The sequence below is a fragment of the Gavialis gangeticus genome, unplaced genomic scaffold (genome assembly GCF_001723915.1).
Source record: "Gavialis gangeticus isolate Ggan-Ray unplaced genomic scaffold, GavGan_comp1, whole genome shotgun sequence".
In the NCBI taxonomy this organism is placed as follows: Eukaryota; Metazoa; Chordata; order Crocodylia; family Gavialidae; genus Gavialis; species Gavialis gangeticus.
In genome coordinates, this window is record NW_017728995.1 from 9343342 (window position 1) to 9354061 (window position 10720).

Consider the following 10720-nt stretch of genomic DNA (forward strand, 5'->3'; position numbering starts at 1 on the left):
CTTTATTCATAATATGACTTGGAATAGATGGAAGTGACTCAATAGCAGCCTAATATGAAGCTTCAGATCTATAACATACTGCTTTTCTCTTTTTGCTTTAATATGTACAGAAACCAGAAACCATCCTCAAGCTTAAAGTTACTTCGCTGTTCTGGAAGGTTTTCAAGCAAGAGATTAGCAGCCTATTTAAGAATATATAACACAAATGGGTCTGTTTTGTCCATTAGCTAACATACAGTAGAATCTTGAATTTTGACCTGATGTTAAAATAATGAACACAACAAACAGGGTGAAAAAGAACTAGAAATGAATACTTGATTTGTGAACAAATTTTCCAAAATTTCCTTTTTCTTGATTTTTTAAAGGAAAAATAGCAAGATCAATGGAAGCAGAAAATATTTTAAAATGAGAGCTGAAAAGATATCCAAAAAGCTACATTTACACCTTCTGCAATTCTTCAAGGAATAGTTTTGGCCCCATAAAAACATAACATTCAGCTTTCACTGGACGTGACAAGCTGACAGGAATTCTCATCAATGAAATAAAACTGGTTGTTGAGAATGTACAGAAAATATGCAGAATTGCCAATAATATAAGGCATATTGTATCAACAATAAGTTATCAAGTTTGGAGACTTACAATCAGTATTTCCAGAATGAAACTAATGTACACAAACACTGACAATACAAGGAATATTTGTACACACAAAAGCCTTCCAAAACCAGCTCCCTTTATTAAACAATATAGCTCATCAGGAGACCAGAAGTTATAGTAATTTACTACAAACAAAATTACTAAGAAAAGGTAGTTCCACAAATAATAATATTGAAATACAATATACCAATTTCATAACAAAATGGAATTACAAACTTCTCTGTGATGACAACTCACAAAATGTTTCCCTCAGAAGTACCTTCATACCTATTTAGTCATCAGTACTTTGAGCCCACTTTCCCAGTTCCAATCACTATCAGTCAGGTAGAAAGCTACCAATATGAAAAAAGGGAAAAGGTATTTATCTGTTTACAGGAGAAAAATAAAGTCTTCCAGCTATTGTGAACTAATTTCTGGCTAAAATGGCTGTCACTGTGCCAGTTAGTCCATCTAATATTTATTCTTAGCTAGTATCCCAAGTACACATGGATGTGATATTAATTTACACACTTAGGAGGTTATCATTTCACTGATCTGTCATTTTTGCTTTCTGTATCCAAGTTTGCCCCTTCCAATCAGATCTGGTAGATTAGCTGATATGCCGTAGTGTTTGCGGGGCCTTTAAAATTTAATGGCAAATCAGTCAGTAGAGCTCAGACCTGATTTGTTTTACGCTAACACTAATGAGACAATCACCCAAACTTACGCAAGTGCTAATTCTAGAATACCTATTCTAGGATGAGTGTCTTGTTCCAATTTACCTTAAAAAAATCTAAGGTCTTCACTTTCCTTAATCCCACTTTCTGTTTTTAGTTTTCACTCTTTACATGATAAATAAATTTAGAATTGTGTAGGAGAGAAGAGGTAAACAAATTAAAAACCATGACATGGGAGCAGAGTATCAGAAGTCTACACACATTGGTTCCTAATACTGTGCACCCATAATGAAATAAAGAGAATGCTAGTGTTCAAGACACATAGCCATATCCATAATGGTTCTGATAAATGTCTCTGTTTAGGAGACTCCGGAAAAAACAAGATGGCTAGAAAAAAATCCCTCAAATTTCCTCAAATTTACATCCATTTTAAATCTCTTGGTAAGAAAAATACCAGGTAGTCTTTTAGGCTGCTTCCAGACATTTAAAAAAAAGCAAACAAAAAAACCAAAAATAGTGCAGAGGCAGCATGTTACTTCAACCTGGCTCGCCCGACATCTGTATAGATCAGGCACGTTAGTGGGGCTTTTTTGGTGCTTTTATGTAATAGTAGATTGAATCAGCTTTAACTAAAAGACCCCAAATGCCCCACTGAAGCGCCTGATCTATACAGATGCTGCAGAGCCCAGTCAAAGTAATACACTGCTTCTTCTGGTAAGGCATGGTTTACTTTGTTTTGTTTTGCTTTTTTTAAACTGTCTGCAAGCAGCCTCCAATCAAAAGATCTACGTCTAATATACTACATCATCTTTCCTCTAATCCTAGGATGTTGTATGTCTAGATCACATAGTCTATACTACTCCACATACAGCATCTGTTTCTTATCACATCATTTAACTCAATGTCAGGTACATTTTAGCAAACTTCTACCCTGCTCTATTGTTTAGAAAGTGTACTGCCATACAGGAATCTTGGCTACTGTTGCCAGTTTCTTCCATCCTAACAAGAACAGTATAACAGAATGCTCAACCCTAACCATGCTAGCATCTTTAAAAAAAGCACATAAAACACTTGTGGCTAGCACCAACAAGATCTGAAGTCAGTTAAATTCAGTCCATCAAGCAGAAAGAAAACGCCTACTTACAGAAGGCTAATAAATACTAATGCAACCATTATTCCATCTGCATACAGAAAGGGAAAGAAAATACCCTGTAAACCATCACCACAGCCATAGTTTTTTCATATCTGATCTTGGCCTTTTAAACTATGCTTCTTGGGGCCAAAATACTGTCCTTATTTGTGCCATGTATAGACTTAAATTATCAATATCTGCAACACAAAAATTGAAGTATATTGTAGAAAGGAAGAGCAGGCACTTGTTCTTGCGCTGTCAATCAGTCTAGTATTTGAAAAGTAAGATATTAATTAAAGCAAATCCATGTTTTTGTAAGAAGCTATGGAAGAACACTAATATAGCCGTATTTTATTTACTACAAATGGAAAAACTTCAGGGAACTGGGAAGTCATGACCATGAACCAGGATGGACTGATTTAAAATCATAATTAAAAGAAGAGGCAACAAATTAATATGAATAATAGATTTTAAGCTTGCTTTGTATTGTATGCATTTTCCTAATAGATTCAAATTGTATGTTTAAATTTGGTAACCTCTCCTTTAGACACGCAAAACAAACTAAGACTATGAACTGTTTAAGTAATCCGTACAGTTCAATATACATTTATTCATATTTTTTATTTTTATTATAAAATCAGAAAATGGTGACTGGTGCATTTCTTATTTATTACATGATGGGAATGGTTTATTTGTGAATGTGTGTCAGGGTCTGGTTGAATGGAAATTGGAATTCAATTGAAAATGCACAAAACCAGCATTTTACAATTGTTGTTGGTTAAATAAAGCCACTGCAAACATGCAGGAGACATGCATGAGACGTGCTAGAGACATAAGAAAAAGTTCAATTAAACAATTGATCAAATAAAGTATTATCCATGGAGTGATATGAACTAATTATTTCTGATCACCATGTTGTTCAAGCTTTTAAATCTAGCAGACCTCCTTTTCTTACACGTAGTATCCCTAGATGGGAAGAGGAAAGCAACTTACCTGTTTTTCACATCTCAATTTTGAATAGTTGGTTGAATAAAATGAAATGAAGGAATTCTTTCAGAACCTATAGAAGACTCTTTGATGTAAAGTTGATATTTCAACAAATTCTGCTTCCAGTTTAGCCAATGATTTCCACCAGTTCAAAATATCAACAGTAATCATGTGCTGCTTATTCATTTATTTAAATCATTTTAATAAACAGTAAGTTTAGCTTAAATCAGTCAACTTCTATCCATCCTGACCAAGCTACAAGGAATTAGTTTCTCTTCTAGGGCTCTTGTTGCTCTCTTTGCTTAAAAAAAAAAAAAAAAGGACAGTTTGGGTTGGATTCCTAGCAAATTCTGAGAAGTTCCAAGTCAACATAAGCACCAAAAAAGTGGATGTGAAAGTCATTAACTTATTATTCTCACCCCCCTCCCTCCAATTTCTCTGGCTATACAGAGTGTCTGGATTTTATCCAAACCTTCAGACTGTTCTAAATCCAATAGATGTTTCAGAAGTTTCCATCTGTCACTATACCTCAGACTGGAAGTAGAGAATCAAAGGGCAAGGATGCAATGACCCAAAAAGGATCTGCTTCATCACCAGCCACTGATCACAGCATATCACGTCTAATTTAGTTGAACCTAATGTAGAATGCATGAAACTGTCACAAAGATGAGGCAAGCAAATTCAGTGTCAGGAAAGTAGCAAAATGGTTCAAGACCTCTAGAAACATAAAATGATACTAAGACAAATTTCATATTCCAAAGGCCCCATATTTCCTCAGCTACCTCATCAGTATTGGCCTCTGTAAGTTTGAACAGCATAAAGGAAAAGGGATCTCTAATTCTTCAGTATAAGGAGTTGAGAGCTAGTGACTCTTGGATCCCATTAAAATCCCCATATATGCCAAGAGACAACTGCCCTTTATCCACATATCAAGAATCTAACAGGCTCTCAACAGGTTTTTTTCTCATGACAATAAATATGTTGGCCTTCAAATAACTGGCTGATCAGTAATTGAGGCTAATGCTTTCAGATCACATTGGTTTTGTAACCTGAGCCACTTGCAAAGAGGGGATAGGAATTCAAGTGTCCATGACAGAAAATAAAGGACATAACAGATAAGCCAAAACAAAGAATTTCTCCAAGTCTGTGCAAAGAGAATTTTACACTCAGCCTCCAGAGAACTTTTCATTCCCACCCAAAATAACTTTTTCTGGGTAATAACACACTTAATTAAATCTGATTGCATGCAGCCCACAGGAGAACCCAGCATCCTAGCTGGCTGAAAATATACAAGTATTTGGGAAGGCTTCTTGAGTTACGTGGACTCATCCCTCATACACTAGTCAGCAGAGCCAGCCTTCATTCCATAATTACAATCCATTCACTTCTCAAGAAGTACTGAATGCCCCAGATGGATGAGTTTTTACCTACAAATCCAATGCAAACTCTTCCTAGTTAGTGAAAAAGTTGTGTGCAATTGGCATAAATCCTGACTGTAACGTCCAATGCCTTGTTCAAGGAAGGCTTTTTCCCTTCCTTCAAATGTACATTGTGTCCATCCACCACTGAAGAAAATCATGCCAGACACAACAGATATAGCCAGAGACTGCCCAAGCTCACAGAAAAACTATCCACAGTCCAGTTAAGCAATTCATTTAACCAAAGCCAATATACTAAACAAGGGGTCAGCAACCTATGGACTGCAGAGCCATATTATGTAGCATTTTGGCAACGTGAGATTTCAGCGGTGGTGGCTACAACACAGTGGGGAGCAATGACTTCAGTTCTGGTTGTTGCAGACTGAGCTGGAAATAGCGAATGCTTTGAGCTAAACTCTAATAAAGCAGCTTCCCACACTGCAAAAATGTTGTCGATCCGTATACTAGATCACAATTCTGGACAATTCAGAGCCAAACACGCTTTGGAAATTAATGTTAATGGTCCCAATAGATGTTCTTCTGTTATGAGTCGTTGGTAAGTTGCCACATGGGGCTAAGAGGGAATCCCACCCCCACTTCCACCTGCTCATGCTGCTACTTGTCTTGGGGTTTTTTTTAAAGCCTTCCTAAGAGCTGTGTTACATATTAAATTTAGGCAACTTAGAGACCTCTTAACCCTTGGATTGTCCATACACTAAGATGTTTAATCTATTTTTAAGTAACCTGAAGATATCTTAAAAGTTACACCACTGCAGGGAAGATTTCTCTCTGATTCGTGTTATCCAGCTCACGTTCCACACGTATCTGGCCACTCCCCAGAGAAAAGCTGCCCAAGTTTTAGTCTGCCAGCATCCCAGCATGCAGTGTCCCTTCCCCCCTCACCCTGTTCTGTGCGGACAAACTTTCTACTCCCTAAACTCTATTGTGCAGCAGGTAGTACTGGCATCAAGCTAACTCTGCCTCCTGGCCCCAGGGGTGTGAACTGGCTAAGCAGCTGACAGAGATACAGACTGGTCTGGGACGGAGGGCTAGGGGTTGTGGAGGAGGGAGCAAGGTACGGAGTCAGATCAGGGTTCCTGTGAGCTGGGGCTACCCAATCCCAATTTATTAAAATATGAGATTGTCTTTAATTTACTTACTCTTTCTTCGCAAATTCATTTTTTTCCCTTTTTCTTTTATCCTTCAGTGGCTTCCGAGGCTGACTTCCTTCATTAGACCACCCAGCCCTCAGCCTCCATTCCCCCTGCCTCTCCACCTCCCATTTCACAACCTCTCGCCTTCTAGCCTCATGCTCCCACCCCCACCAATCCATTTCCCCAACCGACCCTCACTGGATAGAAGCCTGTCCTGGTTCACCAGCCCTCTAGTGGCAACTCACAGCTGGAGCTCCTGGTCGGACCCCTGCTTGCCAGCCCTCTAGTGGCAAGTCTCAGCTGTGTAGGACAAGGACAGTCAGAAAAGGAGTCAGAAAAGGCTTTTAGCCTGAACACGTGACTGCATTAAACCTCCAACACTCACACTGATCAACATTTGAGAAGTTTAAAGTGTAATGAGTAACAAAACCCTTAGAGGCATTGGGTGTTGGCTGCAGCCAAGGCTGGGGATTTTGACTAGGGTGTGCCAGTGCTGCTGCTGGGACTTAAAGCCAGCAGTTCATGGCTAGAGGGTCTTGCTCCTCCCCTCAGTTTAGTCTTCAGATCAATCACCATATTTGCAGTCAGGAAGGAATTCTGCCCCAGACTGGTATGGACTGTGGGAGTTTTTGCCTTCCTGTAAAGCAGGAGGTACGGCACTCTACCTGGGATCTCTTGAGCGTGTATTCACCACCTTCTACAGAGTCAGGATGTTGGCTGCCATGGTTCCCCTGCTTTACACCTGTGGCAACTTAGTGTGTTACGTCTTGTGTTGTGTCAGGATTGACTAGTTTGATTAAGAGTTTAGATTGTGGATTTGTGTAGATGGTTTGGATAAGGATAGTCCTGCCTCAGGCAGGGGACTGGACTAAATGACCTATGGGGGTGCCTTCTACCCCTACTCCTCTATGATTCCATGACCCATTATCAGTATCATCCTGGAAGCATTCTACAGAATTTGATATGGTCAACCCTAACATAATATTGTTAGATGCAAGATCCAGCAAAAATAAAAAAAAAACCATACTTGGTTTGTATTTTTTTCTGGAGGAACTCCCCATATCACCCTTTTTAAGTAAATGCACTTTTAATCACCAGACTCCTACTTTGGAGTCCCATAAAGATCAATTTTTTCCATCCCTACAAGTAATCACTAAGAAAAGTGGTAACATAGGCTGAACTCAAGTGCCAACATGATCATTCTATCCTCCTATCATTACCACCAAGGTGAACCAGTGCTTATGGATAACAGATAGATTAATACAAGGGAGAGGGAAATTATGCTTGTTAGTAGAGTAAAGCATTTTGGGGGCAGGGGGTGAGAAAAGCAGCCGGCTCCAGCGCATAGGGCTTCCTTCCCATGCTGAGCAAGTGTGGGTGTTGTTTGCATGCGGCGGGGAGTGCCAGCAATACAAGATGGCCCAGTGGGGGTTGCGCTCCTTGCTGCAATGTGCAGCACTGGCTGCAGCTGTGCACTGCTGGGCAACAGCACCAGACACAAGCACCCCTGCCTGCTGCTGAGCCATGAAGGAGTGTTGGGGTGGGTCCCCACACACCCCCATCCTCCCTCACACCTCACAAACACCACATACCCACATCCTGCCCCCACAACCCACAACATATACACAACCCCCCAACATAACCTATACCCAACACATGCAGCCACACCCCCTCACAAACCCCCCATGCCCCAACCATACCCCCTACACAATATACAAGACTTAATAACTCAAAAATAAATTCTTATGCAATCACCTCTACATATAGTATGCAAACACAAATCATGACAAAAATATTTTTTGTAATAAAATTAAAATATGTTATGGTAAGTGTTTGACTTTTAGCATATGATTTGGTTTTTTTCTGGTTCTACAATGGCAAACCCAACCCCCTCCCCAAGCAGTATTTCTGGGGGCAGTGGGAGGTATTTCCTGCGGCAAAGGTCAGGGGTTAGGGGGTGGAACTTCTGATCCCAAGATGGCAACAGGGGGGCAGAGGCAGGCCCACAACTGTCAAGGGGTGGGGCTACCCATGCAGCCCTCAAAAGCTCACCAAACCTCGTTAAGCAGCCCTCCACCCAAAATAATTTTCTGACCCCGCATTAGGTCTTAAAAAAATAACTAGTATGAAACACTGCAAGATACTTCCTTCACCATGTAGGCTACCAGTAAAGCATAAAATCTGTCCTTGGCTTTATAAGAGCTCTTCACTGACCAGATTCAAATTGAGGCTCCTACTTTTTATTTACAAAGTGTTCAGTGATATGATTCAGGATAGTCAAAAAAATGAACTAAAACTCCAGGGTGAACAACTGGTCAACAACTGTCCACCAAAATATCTGTGCAGAAGACAAAGGCTTTTTCCAAATCTGATAGGATATGGGCTTTGGAACTAATATAACCAACCTGGATATATAACAGACAAAAGTCATGAATTTATAGAAAAAGAAGGAATTGAAGTTTTTGGCACATTTCTCCTTAGAGAAATTCCAAGAGGAAATTTCACCCCCTAAAATATGTGAACCAAAAAAAACAAAACTAAAAATGGCATCAAGAACCTGGTGGGGGAGGAAGAGCTACTGACAGTTGAAGAAAATTCACAATTACAAATGTCACTCAACTACAGACTGTTATGTAAAAGCAGAATGAAGGAAGCGGTAACAATTCTGAAGACAATGAAAAAGATCTCTCCCCCGTGAACTAAACCATTAGTGATGGTGGATACAAAATCCTTCACTACTGACAGAAGGAAAGGGATTAACAGTTTAAGGTGCAATATACAGTTATCTTTGAGGTACAGTGTTTAAGGCACATGGCTACCACCTTGTGTTGAGGCAGTTTAATAGACACTTGTTTCTTAAGCAGTTGGTTGATGCATATGTCTGGTATTTTTTTTTTTTATAATTATTTTTAGTTTTGTGGTATACAACATAAAAGTTTCACACCAAAGATTGCATAAATCAGTAAGTCTCTGGCATAAACAAAACCTCTTAAGGAGTAGTACTAATGGGTTCAGGAGGAACCTCTACCCAGGCTCTCATTTGAAGGGATGGTTGTTGCTATGTAGTGTGTCCTTGATAAGGTAATAGGAGTTTTGGGAAAAGTCTCTTTCTTAAAAGGGAAAAGTGGACTTCAAACAAAAGGTGGGTAAGAACAGAATAAAGAGGAAAATTATTCTGAAACAGTACAGTCCAATAGCACTCCTGCATTCTGCCTTCTTTTTCCATCTCCTTAGCCCCATGCCTCCCTCACCCCACCAAAACAAAGTCAACAAAGCAAGCAAGACAAATAAAGCAAAGGATCAAGCACATGGCAAAGAGAAAGAAAAAAAAGGAGCTATAGTACAATTATATATTTATTGTCTAAAAATAATTGTAGTTCATCTATAATTACATTGATAGGAAATCATTTCACATTTAATGGAAATAACTTATACATAATGCACTGGGAATTTATAAGATACGTTTTAAAGATGACTTACCATCTGAACTTGTGAGTACAAAGTTCTCTGCATGGGCTTGCTTCTTTCCACCTACACTTCTGGGAAACCAATGAAGATCTATAGGGTAGATATCAGGAAGCTTCGCTACTTGGGTTGTCTCACTAGTTAACAAGTTCCATTTCATAATCTGATGGTCATCGCTGCATGAATACAGTTCATCAGCTGTTGTCCAGCCCACACAACTAACCAATTCTTTATGTGTAACTGAATTAAGGAAGTCTGAATTCTAATAAGCTGTTTGGTTATTGAAAGTAATCTTAGGATATACATCTTGCTTAAACAGTGAAGAATTAAGGATTGCTACAAAAAAAGTTAACAAAAAACCCTTAATTTTTTAAGGAACTGTCATTTGTATACGTTGGTGTTTTTCTTCACATAAGATCTTTATGTTGCTTTTCACATTAGAAAGAGAAGTGTCAAAAATCAACTTAAAACAACAAAAAATAAATAAAAGACTCTGATACTTTATGCCATTTTTAAAATAAACACAGTATTAAAATACATACCTATTAAACAGATTAAATTTTAGGCTCCACCTACAGAAGAACCTCAGTGTCAAAACATAAAAGCATAATCCAAACAAGTACTTCTTGGTTTATTAATAGTGTCATGGGAACTAATGACATTCCCCTTTAAGAATACAGTAAAGAATACCCTAATAAGAATACACTAGTAAGTATTAGTGAAGCATATACTTTTGGTGGTGGTGTGAAGGACTGAAGGATACTCACACCTAGGGTGTTCCCCTCAGCCACGGGCATGGGCTCAACCAGAATAGAACCTCCACACTACGGTGGGAGCTTCCAGTTTACCCCAGCTCAGCTTCATCACCTCTGCAGGTGAGGTGGATTGGTGGGGATCCGTGGCCGGGGCAATATCTAGGGGCTGTAGGCAGAACCGGGACACTGGGGAAAGGGAAGATGGAAGACCACAGACAGGATGGAGGCTGGGAAGGCTCAACCTGAGACTGGCATCCCCGGGAGCAGGGTAAGAGCCTGATTGGGTCTCAGAGGCTCAGGGGAGCCCACGCTAAAAGAGTGGAAGAAGAAAGGAAGGAGAACAAAAAGAAAAAGGAGAGAAAAGAGAGTGAGATAAAAGGGGTGGATGCTCCCGAGCCACTTACTTGTTTGTTTTCCGAAGTGCTGATTGATGACCGGGGGCCGACAATTAAGCCAGGCAGGGCCACGATAAAAAGGAAAAAAAAAAAAAAAAAAGGTG

General features: G+C 39.5%; 1 protein-coding gene across 1 annotated transcript in view; it reads right to left on the reverse strand.

Annotated features, from left to right (window-relative positions):
* The window catches only part of IFT80 (intraflagellar transport 80), a 179819-nt gene that overhangs the window by 163049 nt on the left and 6050 nt on the right, over window positions 1–10720 (reverse strand). Inside the window, exon 2 of the mRNA XM_019503222.1 lies at window positions 9482–9700. Coding sequence (XP_019358767.1) covers window positions 9482–9700 — 219 coding nt within the window. The remainder of the gene's footprint in view (window positions 1–9481; window positions 9701–10720) is intronic.